This window comes from Aulonocara sp. 'chitande type north' Nkhata Bay, linkage group LG11 (assembly GCF_057382095.1).
Source record: "Aulonocara sp. 'chitande type north' Nkhata Bay isolate Kocher_YH1m ecotype deep benthic linkage group LG11, A_spYH_male_GT1.1, whole genome shotgun sequence".
In the NCBI taxonomy this organism is placed as follows: Eukaryota; Metazoa; Chordata; class Actinopteri; order Cichliformes; family Cichlidae; genus Aulonocara; species Aulonocara sp. 'chitande type north' Nkhata Bay.
The window spans coordinates 15,639,787-15,662,005 of NC_141354.1; the positions used below are offsets into that span (position 1 = coordinate 15,639,787).

The 22,219-nt window shown below is 37.7% G+C and overlaps 1 protein-coding gene across 5 annotated transcripts in view; it reads left to right on the forward strand.

Moving 5' to 3' along the window:
• LOC147318693 (RNA-binding motif, single-stranded-interacting protein 3-like) overlaps positions 1-22,219 on the forward strand; it is a 167,413-nt gene that overhangs the window by 127,944 nt on the left and 17,250 nt on the right. For all 5 annotated transcript variants that reach the window (XM_086310776.1, XM_086310775.1, XM_086310777.1 and 2 more), the window contains 3 exons: positions 2,853-3,010; positions 3,930-4,009; positions 19,411-19,517. In XM_086310776.1, coding sequence (XP_086166902.1) covers positions 2,853-3,010; positions 3,930-4,009; positions 19,411-19,517 — 345 coding nt within the window. The remainder of the gene's footprint in view (positions 1-2,852; positions 3,011-3,929; positions 4,010-19,410; positions 19,518-22,219) is intronic.

Consider the following 22,219-nt stretch of genomic DNA (forward strand, 5'->3'; position numbering starts at 1 on the left):
TGCTTTTCACCTTATGCTTCCTTTATGTACAATGATTAGAAAACACTACTTTCTAACTAATTATTTTTGTCAAGCTTGTGTCCTTCAACACAAACATTAACCATAGCCATGACTGCCTATCGTGGATGTGGAGCCTATCCCAGCTATCATAGGTCGAGAAGCAGGGCACACCGCTGGACAGGTCGCAGGGCTAGGGGCTGGTTCCCTGTTTAAATCCAGAATTGAATTTAAAATATTTACTTTCACCTACAAGGCCTGAATGGTCATGCCCCATCCTGTCTCAAAGACCTCCTAGTACCATGTTCACTGTTGGGCCACAGGCCTAATTGTGGTTCTTAGAACTTACCCTAACATTCAGCTATTAGGGTTTGGGAGACAAACTCCATCTTTACTTGATGAACTTGCTGGACTTCTGTTTTTACTCACCATGTGTTTACAGTATATGCCAATGTTTATATTGTAGGATCTTTACCTTTACATTATAAAGCACCTTAAGACGAATATTATTGCTGTGAACTGTTGCTTCAGAGATAAAATTGTGTTGAATTACAGCATGTTACATGCTACACACTGAATTATTTTTGCATTATAACAGCAGAATTGTTACATATAAATGAGTAGTGACACTATTTATGTTATGAAATGTCTTGTAGACTCTGGAGACACTTATCCTTGCTGATTGTGTCAAAATGCATTTTAGTTTAGAAAAAGCCAAGAACAGAAATTGTAGGTTTTATAGTGGTCATGAGTCAAATCTGCCCTCATGATTTGTAAGATATTACCAAGCTTAAAGTGGATATGTACATAAGCATTGCATAAGCATTAGATTACAGCAGTTGTGAGTTATGAAACATCACAGAACCATTTACAGCATCAACAGAAACTCTTGGGGAATGTCTAATAATATTCATGAAATACGGAAGTAATAGATTGAAATCATGTTGTTATGGACCGTGCATGTATTGTACTTAATCCTTTGTTTAAAAAAAAAAAAATACCACTCTGTCAGACCATTTTCTAGATTCAATGCTATTTTAATTTGTAAGCACCACACACACAGGCTTTGGTCTCCTGCGGAGGATCATTTCAGTGGAGCGCTGCCAAGCAGAGCAAAAAATAATTGAAGTATACTAGTATAACTAACTGAGAAGCACATAAGGAGGAGGTTCCTTCATTCCCCTGGAAAAATTTAATACATCTCTGTTAACATTTATGAATCTGGAGGGGGTTTCCTTATTGCTTCTGGGGTCTGAGCATGAAGTGAATGTTCTGCCTTTTCAATGAAATTTTTATTCCCGTTTGCAAAGATATGCTTCTTCTAGAGTTAAATTCACAGATATGTTGCAGTGGAGTGTTCAGTCATAAACATGGAAACAAACAGCTTAACATTTAATGCATTTATTGCTGGAAAACCAGATTTGGGGGAAGCAAAATAGTCAGCTTCTGAACCTTTTACACAAAACGCAGTGTTAAGTCAACGTCTATTTTCCATTTCCATCACTTTATATTTGTAACACATTTTAAGAAGCTAAATTATTATGAATGAATAGATGAAATGGTTATTTTCCTGTAACATAATATTTTACCCATTTTCTCTATTGATGAGCAGCCATTTTACTGGCTTAAGTTTGAGAGAATTAAGAGTTAAGTCCTGAGTCACCTCTCATTTCATATTTTCTGAGGAAAATAGGAAACAGGTGTAGGGATTTACTGAAATCTGTAAACAGAAGACAAAATTGTGACAAGCTTGAAAGTTAATATTTGGTATGGCTCTGCAGAGGCCAATCCATGACTGATAGTGTGTGTGCGTGTGTGTGTGTGTTTAAATCTGAACTTGCTGCACTGGCAGTAAGTTTGAGATCATTGTTATGCTAAAACTGAAGCCACAGCCAATTTCGGGATGGTACTGTATCAAAATCTGGCCGTACCTTTCTGTGTTCATAATTCGATTACTTTCAACAAGCCGTCGACACCACTAGCTGGAATGGAGACACTCACCGTTGTACACCTCTGAACATACTGACGACATGCGGCCTGTTACTGACTTTCTGTCCAGTGGAGTGATGATTTGGCACACCTCAGATTTTTCTCTTCGTTTCCCTTCTTTAAAAATGGCTCCTTGCACTGACACCATTTCTGATGAGTCCTCTGTGAACAGTAGATGGATTACCTGAAGGTCCTGAATTTTGTTTCTATTTCTTAAGGACATGACTTCCTCCAATTGTCCAGTTTCCTCAGATACTTTTTTTTTTTTTTTTTTGGGAGCACACATTGCACACCATGCTAATAGATGATAAATTTGCATGTAATAGCTCTTTGGGAATCACCTTGTTGGTACAAAATACAGTTTTATGCCCTTCAAACTGTTACAATTTTTCATATACTCCACTAATCAGAGGGTACCACCATGTTTATTGCAGCAGGCTGCTACCAGATAAGTGCCTAAACATACAAATTTAAAAGTGGTTGTTTGCCAAGTTGCCTGTTAGATGTAGACAGAAGACACAACACTGGCTCACTTGTTTAGTTTGATTCCTTTATGCTTGAACATTCATGTCATTTTTAAGTGGCTTAAAAAACATTCCTAAGAAAAGGTGAAGTACAAGGACTGGACTGAAAATTTGTGAAAAAACAGCCACTGTCCACTTTTGAAACTTTGAAAGACCCTCAAGAAAGCCTCGTTGCTCAAAACCACTTTAAAAAACGACAAGTACATCTGCCTCCTTGGAAGCAAAATATGACGAAACGAGAGGTGGCTCAAGTCCTTTACACATTGCATAAACAGATGCATCTGCTCTTTCCTGGTTTGAATTGACACTGATTGTTCACCCTCTACCCCTCTCTCTTCACAGCAACAGGAGCAGGACCCCACCAATCTTTACATATCTAACCTGCCTGTGTCGATGGATGAGCAGGAGTTGGAGAACATGCTGAAGCCTTTTGGTCACGTCATTTCCACGCGGATACTGAGGGATGCCAATGGCCTTAGCAGAGGAGTTGGCTTTGCCAGGTACCGCAGGATACTTGGGATTCTTGAGTTACTGAGATTATGCTTTCCGCTACTAGCTTTGATTTTATTTAATTTTTTTAAATATTAGATATTACTGCACTGCCTTAAAGGTCACTGAGGGGAAAAAAATAACTTGTGAATTATCGACCATATGTTTATTCTGATTGCTATAATTACATATTAGGCACATAATAAAAAAAAAATGTTAATATAATTACTATAATCCACATTCTTTAAGATAATTACAATGTGATCCTGAGCTGATTCGTTTCCATTTGCAGCTGAAGGTATTTTAGCTGTACAGATCCACTTTGAATGTATGTGTATACGGAGGGGGGGCCTTCTCAGTTGCATCCTAGAGTGTGTCAGTGATTAGAATGAAGTCGGCTACATTCAGGGTCACTGGCTACATGAACAAAACCCACGACCCACACAGTCATGCGTGTTCCCATCCCGAACACACACACAGCCTCTAACTCTTCAGTCACCGTCACCGTTTTGCTGTTCTCCACACACACAGAGGCTGACACACTGGCTTTTGCTTGCCAAGCAGGCAATTAGTCATTGAGCTGTGATTGGGTGAGCAGAGCTGAATAGGGGCAGACAAAGAGGACATGACACACAACAGATCAGACTGAATGGAGCTTTTAAACTGGGACAAAGGAGAGGAAACCCCATAGAAAACAGACACACAAACACACAGACATGCACAGTCCTACCTAAGGCCTTTTTCTCAGGCATTCATAGATAACCAAGATGCATAAACCAGAAGGCACTTACAAGACTGCCCTTATATCTGGATGGATTACTTTTAAAGAACCTCAGTACCTTTTGTGCATGTTGAACTAAGCAGAATTGTAGCTTCTGTATTTTGTAGCAATTGTCCTAAAGTTCCTCCTCTTATTTTTCTTCATCCCAGGATGGAGTCAACAGAGAAGTGTGATGTGGTGATTCAAAATTTCAATGGGAAATTTTTGAAAACCCCTCCAGGCATGACTGGTAGGTGTCATTCTGAGACTGAGATTACAAATCCTGCCCGTAGACTCTGAACGTTATCCATCTTTGATAAAATTTCAATGTGTATTGTCGAGAAAAGAACTGTGTCAGAAAGCTGACAAAGTTGTGTGGTCACATTTATTTAATCAAAGTCAGCGTTATGGAGTTCGAAGTTTTCAGCAGTTTTTCATGAATTTATGGCAGGTTTTATCAGTTGCAGTCATGCTATAGCTGTATGCACCTTTTGGTATTACAATGTCAGTCTACATCCAACTCACGGTCAATGCAACTGATAAATCTTCTCTAATTATCTTCTCTCTCTCATGTTTTTTTTCTCCCCCACTCGTTGAACTTCCTTGAGCTTATTTAGCAGGAAGATGTGAGTGATTAATTCTTTCTCTGAACAAGATGCAGACTGAGGCACACACGCAATGAGGCACATGTACAAACATCAGACAAGCAGCTCCCAAGGCAAACAATCTGTCTCCACATTTTCCCTCAATAAACAGCAAAAACTTGATGCCTTTTTAACTCTGAGCTGAAGACATTTGAAAAGGGTGGGGTGGAGGGATATCAGTAGATGTATAGGTGACATGAAAAAAGAGGAGAAAGAAAATGATCAGGATTTGACTGAGGATGTCACGGTATTTGAAGGGAAAAAAGCTCAGAGACAAGATTAAGATACAGAAAGATAAGGTATGGTGTACTAAAGGGAATTCAAAGACAGAGGGATTTGTACTCTGGCAGTACGGCACACACATGCACTGTGTATTGTGTGGTATAGTTGTGTAATTTTATAGCAAATTAAAGATGTATCCATTCCCCCTTCTGTCTGCAGCCTCTGTCCGTCTTTGACAGAAAAATAACATCACAGCTCTTCGTATAAGAATAATTAATACAGTGAAAATCACAAGACTTTGCAAGTTGGTTTCCATGGCAAAGCTGAGAACACTTTTTTCAGATTATATGCTGTCAAAGTAATCACAGTTATAGATTGTTGCCTCGGTCCATTTAATCAAAGCTGCAAAGAGGAATCCCACAACGGATTATTATGTTAATAATTTATACATTTATTAACTTTTGCCCACAGTTAATGTGACAAATTGCAATATATTTAATGATACTTCAGTGTGTATTGATGCATATTTGAGTAACATGAAGCATTTTCATGCTAACTATGGATAAAATTATCATGCACAAAGTGAAAGGAGCTGCTCATATTACTAATCCAGTATAACACGCAAATCTGTAGTCAGTCTTAAAACTGTAATATTTTCAGGTGCGTGTGCAGCCCACAACTTAGTTTTACTTTTTTTTTTAAAGCAGCTTTAAGTCGATTGGTTGGGACTGAACTTAAGTGCATTGCTAACTTCAGCAGGAACTATGCTTATATTTCTCTCTTATGCAGTGTTACTATAAAGTTCACCAAGTTTTTAGCCTCAATTTAGACAATTTTTGGATGAATTGAATTGACTTCTTTTAAGTTCTTTCCTTGATGAGCTGTGAATGTATGTTAGAATTTTTCTGTCAGTACGTCTGCTCTGTCAGTACGTCTGTTCTGGGTTTTTTTGCTCCTGAGTTTCTTTTCCTTGTCATTTTTTTTTTATTTTAAGACTTCATTTTTTGTCTGTATTCTGTGTTGCTCATTTATTTTAATATTAGTTGAGCCATAGACTGAAGTTGATCCTTTATATTTTGTTACAAAAGATAATATCTAACCGTGCATAAAAAATCTGTCTCCCCTTAGTAAGCAAAAATGTTAAATATCAGCTCTGGGGTCTCATAGCCTCCCTGGGGCAGATACTCATTCAAACAAAATATCTACAAATAAACAATGTGTATGAGCGGGTCATTAAAATCCAGCTTCTCCAGCCTGCAGAGGCACTGCTGTGCATACTCTTTAACATTCACACACCTGCCGGTCTCCTCCTGGCCAAAATTAAAACGTCACCAGAGGGTTTCAGCGTGATTTTTAGTGTGATTTATGGCATGTTGAAGAAGGAAAGGAGAAGATGTCCTCTGCTTGCTCAGCAGTCCCCTGTTGGTGAATGTGTAACATCTTGGTCCACTGCTGGATAGCTCTGTAAGTCAACAACATATCTGTAAGAGTCAAAAAAAAAAAAAGGTTCTTTAGGGAGAAGAAAGTGGGTGTATACCTTGTCACTCTAATCACATCAAATACATACTAGCCAATATCTCTTAGGTGATATTATATTTTTTGATTCGCTGTAGGTCAACATGATGAATATCACATGTGTGATCAACAATCATAGGTCAATTTAACAAATCTTTTTAAAAAGTATTATTCATACAGTTTTATCCAATATTAAATTAATATTTTTAAAGTATGTAAAATTGTGAGAAAGTCCTGTTTACTCATAAAAATGAGTGCAATTCCGAAGCAGTAAAGCACCAAGACAAGAAGGAAAGTGAATACTGCAGTGGAACGTATCAGCTTTTACAAGGTGATTGTACACTTTGAGTTCATAGTCAGCTCTTAGTTTACAGTGCAAGTCTTGCATTCAAATACAGTTGCTAAGTCCACCAAGTCACTGACCTCTACGCTGAAAGAGTGTATTGCTTGTTGTTGCCGGGGTTATCTACTCCGTTTACTCATTTTATACATCTGTTGTCTGTGTGTGCGCACATGTGTTTGGATGTGTACAGAATGCTTAAATTTTACTGCACTCCCACACCGCTGAAATTGGGAGAACCCGTCCGCCTGTGTACTCCTCCACAAAAGACTTTGACACACATACTGTGCTTATTCGTTTAATACTTAAGAACAAAGTGTCTCTCCAGAGCCAGGTTTTGTAGATTTATGTTCTGTGTCACTGACAGTCTGTAACATTTCCAAAGATGCTGCTGTGACATTATGACAGGCTTTTGTACTTTGTTTTGTTGTTTGTCTGCTTATTACTTATACTTGTTGCCTTAAAAAATGTTATCAAAGGTTAAAGCATCTATGCTGGTGCAGTGTAGTCAACAATATGCATGCATGTCACTGAACGAGGATGTTTGTGGATTTTTGCCTGTATTTCTCTGATTCATACCACAGTCTCTGCTTCTTACACACAGCCAACAGTAATATTTAACTCTTAAGCTTCAGAATGAATGCTTACATTGATCACATGACCAGGACTTCTGTTAGCCCGTTTTACCATAAAGTTTATAGATTTTTGACTCCTATTTTTTTTTGTTTATACTTTGGTCTCGCTCTATTTACATTTCATTTAGAATTTCAAAGAGTCTGGGTTTGCAGATCAAAAAGATGTTCATTGCTATTTTACCAGAGAACACACAGGGATGTAGTGTTTAGCACTATCACCTCACAGGAAGAGGATCCTTGGTTCGAAACTTGTGGTTGATCTCAAGGATCTCTCCCAGTTATTGTGCAGTAGGGAACCACACCATTAAGACACAGCACAGAATATCAGAAGCACAGCAGGCATCTGATATGACTGCCATGGCATGAAAGGTGGATGTGGTTTGCAAAGTGGCTTGCAGGTGAATTTTTTTTAAATTACTTAAATTATATCTCTGCTTCACAGATTAGATTCCTTAGGTATTTATTAAGTTGTAAACATCTTTACCCCTAATCATCAGCCACAAATTTGAGATTCTCATCTAAGATGTAAATTAAGTGCAGACAGTAGGTGTTTGCTCTGTGTTAACATTTGATAATGTTATGTCCCCATACTGTGAGGTGAAAACATAATTCTGTTTCTACTTCTTCTTCCTTATCCCTTTATATTAAAGCTTGACATGATTAAACTTTAATAAATGTTGACAAATTTAAAATCAGTGCTTATTTAAATAAAAATAAATGTAAAGAAATCTGAAAACCATTTCAATGTTGACTTCAAACACTGTTTCCTTTGGTTTCAGCGGTGGAAGTCTTTCCTCTCTCAACACACTATTCACATCCTAATCGCTCACTATTTGTACTGATCCAGTGACATTTCTTGTTCACTCAGTGGTCACCCCCCCCCCCCCCCCCCCTCTTTTTTTTTTCTCCTTATCTCATCTTTCACTGTGTCTCTTCCTCTTGCACTGTTTGATATGGCGTATACTGTTGTAGTTTTAATAGCTCTATTTGTCCTGCCTTCCCGTAATGATAAGGCAAACGGGACAAGAATGAACCAAATCCAAATCTGAGTTAGCATGTTATCATTCAGTAGTTTTTATAATAATCAGAGAGCTTTAAAAATGCATGGAGCCTTAAATGTCTCGTAAGATCATGAGGCATTAAGTCCCTATTCACTGGTGAAGCGGCTCAATGCTTTCATAAATGAAAACTGAGTTTTATTTGATGTTCCTGATAATAGAGGAAAAACTGAATGATGCTTTACTGAGAAAAAGATTGTGTGGAAGTATTGCACTGTGAGACTTGTAATCTTACATATGGTTTTTTTTCAAGGCACTGTTTAACACTCAGACACAAGTATGGGTATAAAAATGTGCTGCTTTTGAAACTGAGACCAAATAACAATGATGCCATCAGGTTCTGATATTTGCAAAATATTTGCTTCCATCTTTGCATAATGCCTCATTAAATACATCTCAGCCTCAATACATTTTATTCTTATGTGACTAAAAGGCTGTTTCATATTAGTAAGTTGAATACGTTCACATTTTGTTCCCTATGTCTGTTAATGTGTATGACAGTGGAGTTAACATCCCTTTTTATTCTTTTTTTTTTTTTTTCTCCTTTCATTTTGACTCCATTTGGTTGTTTGTGTTATTGAACATTTATTTAACCCTCCTTTACTTTTTTGCCTACCTTGTTTGACCTACCTGGCTGTTTTTTGCAATTTGGTAACAGTGTTACAAATACATACTTATTTCAGCCTCTCGTGGATTCTTCATTTAGCCACATTTGGGGACTGGATCCCATTTTCCAACTGAGCGACTTCCTATATTTGCTAATGGATTGGATTTTATTTTAAATAACTTTTTTCCCATTTGAAGGATTTGTTCCCACTCATATGATAGACCCCTTATTGTCTTCATAAGCCAAGTCTTTCTACTTGTCTAAAGACTGATGCGTGGCTTAGAAGCATCAAAGCTAAGATCAATATAATTTTCTGCACCTAACCAGGTATATCGAGAATAACCTTTCATCCTTCCTCATACTTTTCTTTCCCTCCTTTTTCTTCTCATGTGTCCCTCTAGCTAGAGCTGAAATAAATGTATGTTTGCCCTGCTGGAGTTTGAACAGTTTCTTTAGTGCCCTACCGCAGTTTGCAATATCCCACAGCTTCAGCAACTGGTAACAGTATGTGATTCACTGTTCACAGTACAAGCCACCCACCTTTTTACCTATGAACAAGTCCTGTTGGCTGAACATAAAATGCCACAGATTGCAAACTTTATTTCAGATCAATAAAAGACTTTTTTTTTTCTCAACCCCACTGCATTCACCTAAATACAGACACAATCAGACATGCACATTCAGGCTGGACTTAAATCTTACTGAGATGCTGTGGCACGAACTTAAACAGGCAGTTCATACTCAAACTTTTCACTGTGGCTGAATTCAAACAATTCTGCACAGAAGAGTTGGCCTATACAGTGATGTGAAAGACTTATGTTATTAGGTTTAGGAGGCAATTATTTTTATTTTTATTCATGCACTATATGTTTCTGATATTGTTGCCATTTTTTTCCTTTAGTCGTGTTTTTGCATTGGATGGATAACATGTTGCAATGGTTGTATTTAACAGAAGAAAACTGTAGTCAAACAATTGCACGGTGATTGCTGCTGCAAGTCTTAACTAATGAGTACAAATAAATCCTGTGTGTGTGTGTGTGTGTGTGTGTGTGTGTGTGTGTGTGTGCGCGTGTGTGTGTGTGTGTGTGTGTGTGTGTGTGTGAGAGAGAGAGAGAGTGAGAGTGAGTGAGTGAACAGGCACTTGTATCTTCTGACCACTGTAATGTTTCTCTTTCCCCTGTAATTACTTTCCCTTATCATGTAGCTCTTGGCAGGTACTTGCTTAGTAACACTGAGTTCTAGTAAAACAAACACACACTGACACAACAACACACAAATCATAGTAGCTCAGTGTGTGGGTGGCTGGGTCCTTTTAGTTTTGGTTGTTGAGTAGTTTAGTTTGCACATTGTTCAGAAGGATGCAGGTGAGAATCACCTAAGAATGACAATAAAGCAAAAACAAAGGATAAATGTAAAAACCCTAAAAGTTGACAAATCAAATAATTTGTTAGTTTTGTTCAAAATAACACACAACTCTTGTCTTGCAGTTTAAAAGATTTTTTTTTTTTGCACATACAAAATAGCCAGTTGCAGTTAAAAACCAACTCAAAGTGAAGTCCAGATAGTAACACTAAGAATTCAAGCTTTTTAGTGAAAGGACTGAGGTCCTGTGGTCTTCTCTGCAATAAAAGGATCAGGCCTAGTATAATTATGTAGTTTAAATGATAACCCTGTTTGCAGAGAGTAATTTGAAATACTTGAATTAAAAAGAAATTAAACAAAGGTGTAATTTGTAAAACAGTTTTAACATTCTGTGCAGCTTCACTCTGTGAATGCCTCATATAGTTCCACAAAATAATCCTTAAGAACATATGATTTCATCCAAAAGCTACTTCAGGGGGGCAGTTTAGAGAAAGAATATATATACACAAGTTTTCACAGACTGATTTTGCTCAGATATGCTGCTCATAGTAAAAACTCTTTGAAAGAAAAAGATCTATGACTTTTTTACTGATAGTACACTGTATGGATAAAAGTAATGGGCTTTAGCTCTTAATTCAGTTGCTTTCACATGGTTACAGACTCAAACCCCTACCAGTGCAGTCTGCTTTTACAAGCATTTTTGAAAGAATGGGTCACTGAATATAAGTGTGGTGCTGAAAGAGGATGGCACTGTTGCAATAAAATTGTGACATTTCTTCTCTTATTGCATAATCAATTTTAAGTGGTGTGAGTGCTATGTTAAAGTGTTTAGGACCTACAGTAGCTTAGCCATAAAGTGGCACACCACGTAGAGTTACACGATCACCAAGTGCTGAGGTGCTTCAAACCACCACAGCTGCCATCAAGATTAGCAACAAAAAAACTGTGTGCAGAGAGCTTCATAGTTTCAATGGACGAGTATGAACATGTAGTGTAGTTTAACCCGTAAGATGGACAGTAAAAATATATGCCTCCAACCAAGAAAGTACTGGGATCGAATCCACTAGCCAGCTGTGACTTTTCTTTATGGAGTTTACATGGTTGGGTTTCTTCCAGGTTATCTGGCTCCCTCCTACAGTCCAAAGGGGGGTGGGTGGGGGTGTGTGTGTGTGTGTGTGTGTGTGTGTGTGTGTGTGTGTGTGTGTGTGTGTGTGTGTGTGTCCCATTGTCTCTCAGAAGTGTAATACTTCCAAAGTCTGGTGACCTGTCCGGTGCCTTCTCTCGGCTCAGCTTCAGCTACACTGCAATCCTGAATTTATAAACCTAAGAAAATGAATTGATTACTATTGTTAGTAGTAGTAACAGTATAAGGGAGGGATTTGACCATGTAGTTATTTAAATGATAGCTCTACTAACTAGCTACAAGGGATTTTTCTCAGTGGTTTCTTAAATTGCTGGGGCAAGCTCCTACACAGATTCTAATTAGAGTCATTCATGCCTCCCCCTGAAACCTAAGAAATTGAGCTGAGAGTTCTCATACAAAACTATATTTCTCCTATCTGCCTGCTCTATGCTTACAAGGAAAAAAGCCTTAAGAAAAAAGAATGTTGTTTTGGTTAAGGGGCTTCAAGTTACTCCTGAATTCAGCAATTACATTTTTTTCTTGTCAATGGATTAGAATTGCATTTTATTGCATCACCCCCATGTCCTGTTAAAAATAAATAAATAAATAAGATAACAATCTAAACCAAATATCCAAGCATTTGTTTATGACAGCGTTGGGTAATTTGATATGCCCAAAAGGATCTGACACAGCTGTACCCAAATTCATCATAAATTCATCACATTGTGTCTTATAGAGCGAGGAGTGCGAACATTAGGGGTCAAACTAGCAATTAAAAGTGTCCTCCTTTCTTTTAAAGCACCCTTGTGAAATACAACAGATTGTGGAAACGAAGCTGTGAAAGCAAGCTGAATAATTAATGCGGTGCACCACTTTTATTTGCTTTTCCTACAGGTAATCTTGTCTCTTGATGTATTGCACTTGTTGACCCCTGACTGAGTGGCGGCTAGATTCACCTCCCTGGAATAAATAACATTCATTGTTGTCATTATCATCTTCACTATTTATGACTTGTCACGTTGTGCTCATGAATGAATATAAAATGATTTGCAAAGTGTATTGTGCATATTTTTTCCTCCCCAGGAGAAATGCATGATATCATAATTCTGCTCATTCAGGCGTCTCCTGAAACTAGTACATTACAATATTACAATTTCATATTTTTCTTGAATTTTTTTTTTTTATATAGTGTGTTGATAATGCAGTGATTTACATTTCTTTTGCTTTTTTATATTGTATATTCTAGTGCTACACACAAGTACTGGTAGGGGCAGTAAGTCATAAATTTTGCTATATTTGCTGTGTGTGTCTTACCACAATCACTTACAGATTAGAAATGATAAGAGACCCATTTAATATTTTGGAGGTAAGACATTGTCACTGGCTATCTATTTGGAGGTAAATCAATCTTTTAAACTTGGTGCTCCATTGAAATTCTGGTTTGCAAGACCAGTTTTACAAATTTGTGCTTACCGTATTTAAAAAAATAAAAAATAAATACATCAGTACATCCATGGACAGCCTTTTTTAATAACTTACACTAAATGAATATTCTCTTGTGGAACAGTAAGTATCCCATGGCCCTCATAAGCCATTATTGCCCCCTTTATGAGATTAATAATATTTTGTTGTAGCCATTTGCTCAGGCAGAAGCTTTCTGAAATTCCTTCAGTTGTGAAATATTTGAGATTTTTCTTGTACGTACTGCTTATTTTGAACCTCCATGTAACATTTCTATTTAAAGTCCATGCTTGGAGAATGCCTTTTCACAACCTTACGTTTTATCTGTTTGAGCTGTTCGTAGGATCGTTATGCTATTGAAAGGGCCACTTTTGGTTTGATATCAATTGTCAGACAGATAGTCTAACATTATCTTCAAGTACTCTGTGATATGCATGTCAGTGACAGCAATTTATGCGGTTCCACGGGCAGCAAAGCAACCCCAAACTATAACATTTCTAAAGACATGCTTGCTGTTTTTCTCCTAATAAGCAGTGACCTACGTCACACATGTTAACAACTCACCCTTTATTGTTCTGATCAGAGTTGGTGTGGACCTAATAGTTTCGGTGAACTTTGGGTTTATTTTATTTATTATTTATTTGTTTTTATTGGGAAGCAAAATGCTTTTTGCCTTATATACCTTTTGTGCAACCCACCAGTTGCAAGTTACCCATGTCGCAGTTTTGTGATTGCTTTGTTTTGCAGGTTCTAATTATACGAATTTTAGAATCAGAAAATAATTTTATCCCAAGTTGTGGTTTAATGCTGACCACTTTTAACTGAACAGTTTACATCTGTACTTATTGTCACGTAATGTTTTTGTTATGTGCATAGTGAGTTTTAGCAGTTTTCCCAACTTCCAGCATCATTACATGCTGATGGACATTCATATGTTCTATTCCCTGTTAAAATAACAAGTCGGAAAGTAAAAGTTTGCATTTCTGTTTCATGTCACCTTATTTTGTAGACACTGTTGCAAAGAGGATCGAGCATTTGTTTAAATAAATGAGATGTAAAAATTGTCAACAGTTGTCTACAGGATGATATGAACGCCATTGGCTCTGTGCTCCTTCACTCAAGCAGGCACACACTGACACAGCCATAAAATCATAAAAAGTTCCTCGAGCAAATTACAAGCCAAGCAGCTTGGCATAAATCGACTCTCCACTGGAAGCAATGGGGATATTTTTTTTCTAATTAAAAAAGCATGATGGAAAAAAATAACTAGGATCTTTTTATTGTTACGTTGTTAGTTGTTCAGCAGATGTCAATCTATAGATACTCATGTGTGAAGCAGTTTGTCCAAGTTTGGGTGCTGCTTCTGGTGTTTCTCTCTCTGTCCGGTAATCAGGAAATGGCAATGGATTGCGCTACATTAACCAGGCACAGTGTTGCCTACCTCCTGGCAAAACTCGACTCTTACCAGAAACACCCTGTATATACTGCACATACAGTTTCAATCAATGCAAAATATAAATATAAAAGTATAAATCCAGGCTTTTGACATAATTGGATTTGCTTAGTTTCCACAGTTCCAGTAAATCTCACTTGTGTTTTATGGTAGTTTTGTTCTTCATTATTTTTGTTTGTTTGTTTGGCAGAATTATGAAATCATTGATACCTGAGGTTTAATAGGGTTAAACTCCAGGTATCCAATGAGATGGCAAAAGTGAACAAAAATCTATTAAAAACAGAAACTGCTTCTGAAACTCTCCAATTTGTTTCCCCAGATTAATATATTCAACCCCTGCAGCAGCTCCATAGCACTGATGCAGCCAAATCGGTCTAACTTTACTGATGCATATGCATTTGCAAACGGTGGCCCACAGCAGCTGGCCGGTGTTTAATGTTTGAGTCATTTCATAAGATCAGGTATATAAACAGCTGACAGCAAAAAATGTTTTACATTTTTAAGTCTGTGTGGATAAAATGTGTGCTGCTTTCAGGGCCTTAAAATAAACACAATTAAATAAGGTCACTGCAACTCCTGTAGTTACCTCACAGGAATATCTTGTTGTCATGTTGCTGCTTTGCTTACTGGATGTTGCTGTTAGGAATATCAAGAACGTTAATGAAGAAAAACCAATCCAGAAAAACTCTGAGATTAAAAGATTGTTTTTCATCCTTTAGCAGCCAGCTGTCACATCTATGGGTGACGACATCTAAGCTTTACAATTCTCCATTCTCATGTTTAGGTACTTGTTTTTTTAATTACTAATTCTAACAATAAAAGAAACTTGTTTTCATCTGTTGTGCCAGAAAACAAACTGTGCTAAAGCTGGAAAATAAAAAGAAAGTTTCAAAACACACATAATTAATGTATAATTATTTTCAATCAACTGATGTTTTTGTCTTTATAGAACACAGACAAAGTATCGCAAATATAAACTTGACAAATTATCTGCCATCAATAGCATAGCCTTCTGTCTGTCACAGCCTTCTGTCTGTCACAGCTGTGAGCGGAAAAAAATAACAAATAAAATAACAAATGCAGCCTTTATTTTTAAATTGAGTGCCACTGTTAAGGGTAGATAGCTTTTCACATTAAAAAATAGAAATCACAGGACACGTGTCTAATAAGAAATAACTTATAATTTATGATTGTATTTTTGTTAGTTATTATGTCTAATCAAAAATATAAATGTGATATTTTTTAACTATTTTTGATCATAATTGATTATAATAACTTTAAACTTAATGTGGTAGGTGAACTGACGTCTTCCACTTTTCTTTTCCCCCCAAATATCTTCAGTCCATCCATTGTTGCATCCGTGTGACTATCTGTGATTTTAGTAAAAGTAAAGGTCATTTAATGCATGAAGCAGAGCGGGTAAAAGACAAGAATTGATTCAGAAAGATGAAAAGCAAAGGATGACAACAGAAGGCTACACCATGTGACCTGTTGGACAAAATCAAGTTAACATAGTTGAATGAAAAAGTTCTTCTAAATGTGTTATAATCAAATGGAAATGTGTCTTTATATCATTACCCTTAGAGTGCCCGTCATGGCCCCAGGCATTCTAAAGAGCTCTCATCTCAGTCTTTAAGCTCTAAATGGTTTTCTCCACTGAGAATACCTCTTCTCATTTTTCACTTTACTTAGATGAAGAAATATTTTTCTTGAAGTAGGCAAGATAATTGCATAGTTTATTCTGGCATTCATAATGTTAGTCAGTACCAGCTTCAAGATATTGCAATTTGCAGTTGGATTTTGTTGTTGTTTTGCTTTTCTTTAAAAAAAAATCGATACTACACACATTGATGCTGATTTGACTTTCTTTGCCATTTTATCCTATTTGACAGTAATTTCAGAGTGCCAGCTTATAGCCTCTTCAAAGATGCATCAGTGAGTTAAAACCTCACTTTGTGGATATATTAAAATAAAATAAAAAAACAGAGGCATTGCATAAAAGTATGCGGCTTGTTAGGGGTTAAGAGTGCATAAAAGTATGTGACTTATTCAGTTTGAGGGTTTAGAGTAGTCTTTACCAGCTGAATAGAAGACTTGTCCCAACAGTTTGCCTCTGCTGAAGCAGTATAGCACTTCAGAGTTTTTGCATCCTAGAAAGAAATTACATTTGCCTTGGTGGCTGTGACAGATTGACAGTTGCATGTGGAAATGTTTGGACAGTGACAAAATTGCTCTGTATGCCAACACAACATATATAAAGTTGAGATGCAACCTCGAAGAATAGTTCCTAGTGCTTTCAAGGGCAATATGCCCTCGGTAGAGTCTTTTAACCTCCTAAGCCCCGAACTCTTCCATGGCATGCATTTTTAATTTCTCTTTGATATTTGGGCTGATTGGGACCCGATGAATGTAAAAACAAAGAATTACCAGATTTTTTTTTTTACCTGATTTTTGTTCCTAAGAAAAATGAGAGCCACATATAAGGATATTCGTTTAAAATTTTGATAGAACAGCAGCAGTATAATGTCTTCGTAAGTGGATATCAGGCCCTAGTAGAGCAAAATTAAACATTTTGGTTTAAATAACTTAAAATGTGATGTCCACATATGTGGACGCCAGGTCCTAGGAGGTTAAGGCACATTGGGCCTAGGTGATGAGCCAGACCCCTACAAAGAAGAAAACCTCTGGGTACTGGGAGCCCCGTTCTGGAGCCAGGTCTTGGGAGTACCCCACAACTCTGGCCGGATGGCTGGCCTTAGCCTTTAGATTTTTGCCCACGTCAAAGGTGCTTCTGGATTAATTTTTTTTAACAGATTGTCTAAGGACAGCGATAAGTGGAGACTGTGTTGGGTTAGGTGGTCTTAGGATCTCATTTCTGCTTTTTTTTATTATGGTTCTGTTGTCTTTATGAAGCAAATACCTCACTGCACTGTAGCACCTCACGCCAAATAAGAAGCGCTTAGCATGAGAATAAGCATAAGTGTGATGCTGTGGTACTCGATCAGAAAGGTTGGAGTGCCCACTCCTGGTCCAGCTGGGAGGAAGCCCTGGGGTTGAGCCAGGATACGCGGGAGAGATTGTATCTCTTTGGCTTGGGAATGCTCCGGTTTCCCCCAAGGAGAGTTTGGGGAGGTTTCTGGGAAGAGAAAAGCCTGTGCATCTCTGCTTAAATTTCTGCCTCTGCAGCACCTGTATAAACAGCAGAAAATTGATGTATGTATGGATTTAACCGAAGAACATATTTAAAGCTATATTTCAAGAGTTCGGAAAAATTACATTCAGTTACCTAGATTTAGTTGGATGAATTAACATAATCATTAATAATATGCAAATTTTTAAGACTTTAAGAATCTATTGCCACGAGTGAATGCTTGGGCACTGTTGCCTCAGAGCCAGAGCTCTGGGTTCAACCCTCTCTGCTTGTATACATTTTCTGTGGGTGAGCTCATTTCAGTTACCACTGGGGAGAGAATAAAACGAAATAACATGCCAGGTTAAATCTGCCTATGTCAGTCCTGGACAGTCTCACAAAAAGATGGCGTTAATGTCAATTTTACTTCCTAGTTAAACAAAGGTTAAAAAAAATACTTGGAGTCTGTGAACAGCAGTAATGGGTTTGCCCCTTTGCCAGGACTTTACTTCAGTTGTATTTGTTGGCGGGTCTTTCTTGTTTGATCTTTGTCTCCTTTAGGGTAAATGCAAGCTTAATGGCTTTTAAATCATGGAATATTTTAAATATATACACTACCAGTCAAAAGTTTGGACACACCTTCTCATTTAATATTTTCTTTCTTTCTTTTTTCTACTTTCTACATTGTAGATACTTACTAAAGACATTAAATACATGAAGCAAGATATATGGAATTATGTAGCAAAGAAAATTTTTAATAAATAACTCTAAATTTGTTTTATGTTGTAGATTCCTCAAAGAAACTGTCGGACTTCTCTCAATGACTTTTTTTTGACGTAGTCATCTGAAACGATTTTCACTTCAGATGTGCCTTATCAGGGTTCACTTGTGGAATTTCTTGCCTTAATGGGGTTGGCACCATCAGTTGTGTTGTGCAGAAGTCAGCCCTATTTGAATGTTAGAATTCATATTATAGCAAGAACCAATCAGCCAAGTAAAGAGAAACAACAGTCCAAGAGTGTGCAATGCAGTGATCAAAGCAAAGGATTGATATTTTGAAGAATCTAAAATCAATTTTGTTTTTGTTTTTTACTACGCAACTCCATATGTGTTCATTCATAGTTTTGATGCCTTCTATGAGAATCTACAATGTAAATAGCCATGCAAATTTCTTTACTTAATCAGTCAAATATGTGAAGCAAAATGCTGGTTGTGAAGGGTACATGTTTTTGGCTGCAGTTGGTTAAACTGCAGCTGGAAAGTCTAAGAAATATTCCCTAGCATCACAGTTGCCATAAAACAGATTAGCGTCTGTTTATCCTCTAAATATACAAGGCATCAGCTATCTTATTTGAGTGTCCTGGTTCATGTTATGGTAATATGTTTTAATGTTAAGACATGTGGCTTCTGAAGCATTTCCCAGAAAATGAACTGTCCACTCCTGCTTGCTTTCTAACCATTTTTAAAGATATGCCTTTAAAGTAAATCATAGTAAACACAGACTTTTAGTTTTTCTTTGGATAATCCTCTCACAATCTGACAACTTCCTTCTGTTCACAAACCCTGAGGGTATATTCAGTTTAAGCTTGGTGAACTTAGACATGGAAGGTCACTGTAAGTTACGGTAATCTTATTTGTAACCAAACATTTCTTCTTTCTCTCATCCAGGGAGGGACAGTATTTTCTTTGGAGGACTTACAATTGCAGTCTGTTACCCATGGGTCAAACTACGTGGAGTTATTTAGCGTATTAAGTATGCCTGTTTGGGTTGCTGTTTGAACCTCGCACACCATGCACTATTGATTAGCCTGTGGCTTTGTTCCTACGTCAGCGTTGCGGTTTTGAAAGCATGGTTGAAGGGGCTAAAAAGAGATGGGGTGATAACTAGTGTTGTGTAAATGTTTGGATTACGGGTGGCTGAGATCAATCTAAGAGCTGAAGTGCTGCTTTCAGGACCAACTAACTTTTAGTTTATTTAAGCTGTAGCATAAAACACTTTAAGTGTAATCTTTTAAATTTAACCTAAAACATATAGTTTGACTTTCTCCTACTTATAAGGTGATTAATCTATAAATGTGTTTGTCCTTGTCTCACTCTATAGCTCCCTCAGAGCCTTTGCTGTGCAAGTTTGCTGATGGAGGCCAGAAGAAGAGACAGACCCAGGTCAAATATCCCCAGAATGGACGATCGTGGACACGGGAAGGAGAGGTGAGGCTTAAAAATATATTTAATCATCAAAAAAAGCTCCCTGGGAGACTTCATAAAATATTCTCTTGGCCTGCTGTCAAATATAGTCTCTTGCTTTTCTCAATTAAAATGAAAAAACAAAACTGAACACAAGTCTACTGAGAGGACTTTAAAAAGAGAAATTACAGTTATCAAAAAAAATCATTTACACTTCTTTCAATTAAGTTTTATAGCTGAAGGATAACATTTCTTTTATTATAATAGTCAAAGAAATGAGTGATTATGCACAGCGGTGTCCATATTATGTTTTAGGAAACGTTACAGTTGTAAATCATCTATTCTAATAATTTTCAATATGCGGCTGATGCTCCCTTTGACTCCATTTTTTTTTTTTTCTTCAACATACCGCAGAATTTAAAATCATAATAGCTTGACAGATCCCCCTCCTCTCCGTGGGGTCATTATCCACTTTCATTTCTAGTAAGGCACTGTAGGTTCAGTTAGAGATGCTGCTGACAGTATGAAAGCTGGCACACAAAAAGGTTGTTAAATTTAAAGTATAAGGTTTCTGTAAGGTCCCAATTGCAAACTTGTTTTTGCTTTTGTTGAAACTCCCACCTCCTGTCCGTCATCTTCAGAAGAAATGAAACCTTGTGCAAAGGATTGAAAGCAGATTGACTGTTTCACAATGCAGAGAGTTCAAAAGTTTTTAGTGTCAATACCAAAGCTTTAATTTACAGAACAAGGGGAAGTGAATAATAATGCTGCCACCCACACACCCCGGTGCAGTTTTTAACAGTTTCCCAGTGTTCTCGTTACACGAAGGTTGGGAAAGAGCAGGGTGGTGGAGTGAAATGAAATGGAACCAGGCTGAAACTATGCACTGTAACAAGAGGCGCCGCAATGAAAACAAGATGTTGCAGTGTTTGACCTTTGCTCATGGCTGTGTGGAGCAGGCACAGATTGCAGCTTTAGTCTTTTTGTATAAGAGCAAACGTGTGTGTCATAGCCTGGCTTATCATTGGCCGAAAGGCTGGGCACACCCTAAACAGGTCACCAGTCTGTCACAGGGCTAACACAAAGAGATAAACAACCATGCACACTTCATTTTACCAACTGTGGAAGTGAGCCACAGTATTTGGAGAGAACCCACACAGGGACAACATGCAGGGAGAACAGGCTGCCAAACCCAGGACCGTCTTAATGTGATGCCACAGTGCTAACCACTGCACCACCATACCATCAATTTTGGTGGTATTTTTTGTAATGTGTCATCAACTAGGAATGGGAGTTAAAAAAACAAACAAACAAAAAAAAACTCCAACTGAATAGTATAAAACATAACTCATAAAACAGTCAGAAATGAGCAAAGTCTGCTGGCCAAGGTTAAACATCCCTGCAAAAAATGCATCTGCCTTTAACCACCACAGTAAATACCTTAATCACATTATTAAAAAGCTCAACTTAAATGTATTCACAATTAAATGTGTGGTATTTTGCACAGTGGATTTCACATATGCAGTGCCATTGCTTGGAGAGTGTAGCTAAATGAGCAGTTAAAGCACATACAGCCTTTTTTCAATGCAAGTTAACGTCCACACAGCTTTGCAGAAATGGGTAAAGTGAATATGTCATTTTATTCAGATTTCGCTTAAATACAGGCATTCATTTGCTAGATAAAAATACTATGGAGCTGTGCCGGTTTTGTATGTCTTAATTTCCAGAGCACTCTCATTCCCAACGCGTAAAATACAATTTGTCACGTCCCAATGCATCTCGTAGTAACCTGAAAGGTAGCCTTCCACTTACTCCAGATTCTCAATTGAATCCAATAGAATGGCACTCGCGGTGGTAACACGTGCTGCAGCTGTCTACCTCTAACCTTAACCTAAAGCCTATCAGGTAGTGTTTTCCAAAGTGATTCATGAACACAACGAAAAAACATATGTGCATGTATAGATTCATTCAAAACCACTGTCATGCCTCTGAACGCCTAACATACCGACGATTTGTCACATGTCAGTTTTCCGTTAACGTACTTCCCTCTTGTCAATGTCTGTGTGAACTTGAAATAAGTGATGACTGCTTTCAGTGAGACACCTCACACATTTGTCTGTGGCACACGTCGTGACAAGCCCCGCTCGGCCCTGAAGCATCTCTTCAGAGGTTTATGCATTTGTCAGAGCCAGGCCTCAGAGTCCAGGCTGACTTATATAAACTAATACTTCTGCTAATAGAGACATCTGGCCAGGGAGATGCTTTGAGGTGCTTCACTGCCTACTTATCTCAGTCAACTCATTCTGATACGAGTCTGGCCTTGGTACGGTGACGTGAATACGTGCGTTACACATGTAATCACACGCTTACAGAATTTGTTTTGGAAAATGGATAAGGGATACGCATGTAGCTGTGTAGCAGCACAGAAAGAGATTTGCTGTTAGATGAATGCAAATCCCTGGAGTTGATCAGTTTTTCTATTTGGTGTCTAGCAGTGCTTTTTGTTGCTTCTGGAGTCTATACCTACCTACCCAGCCTAGGCTTGGCTAAAACAGTGTTTGTGGAAAAACCAAACACTGAGCTGGGTTCAGCATCAGGGCACCCTTTCAACTCATGTGCCAATTTGGAGAGAAGAGCCTTGTGTAGAATGTAGAGTAAGTACAAATGACTTGTGCAGGGCCGATAGATGGTGATGGGGTGGTGACAGAGTAAAAAAAAAGATTAGG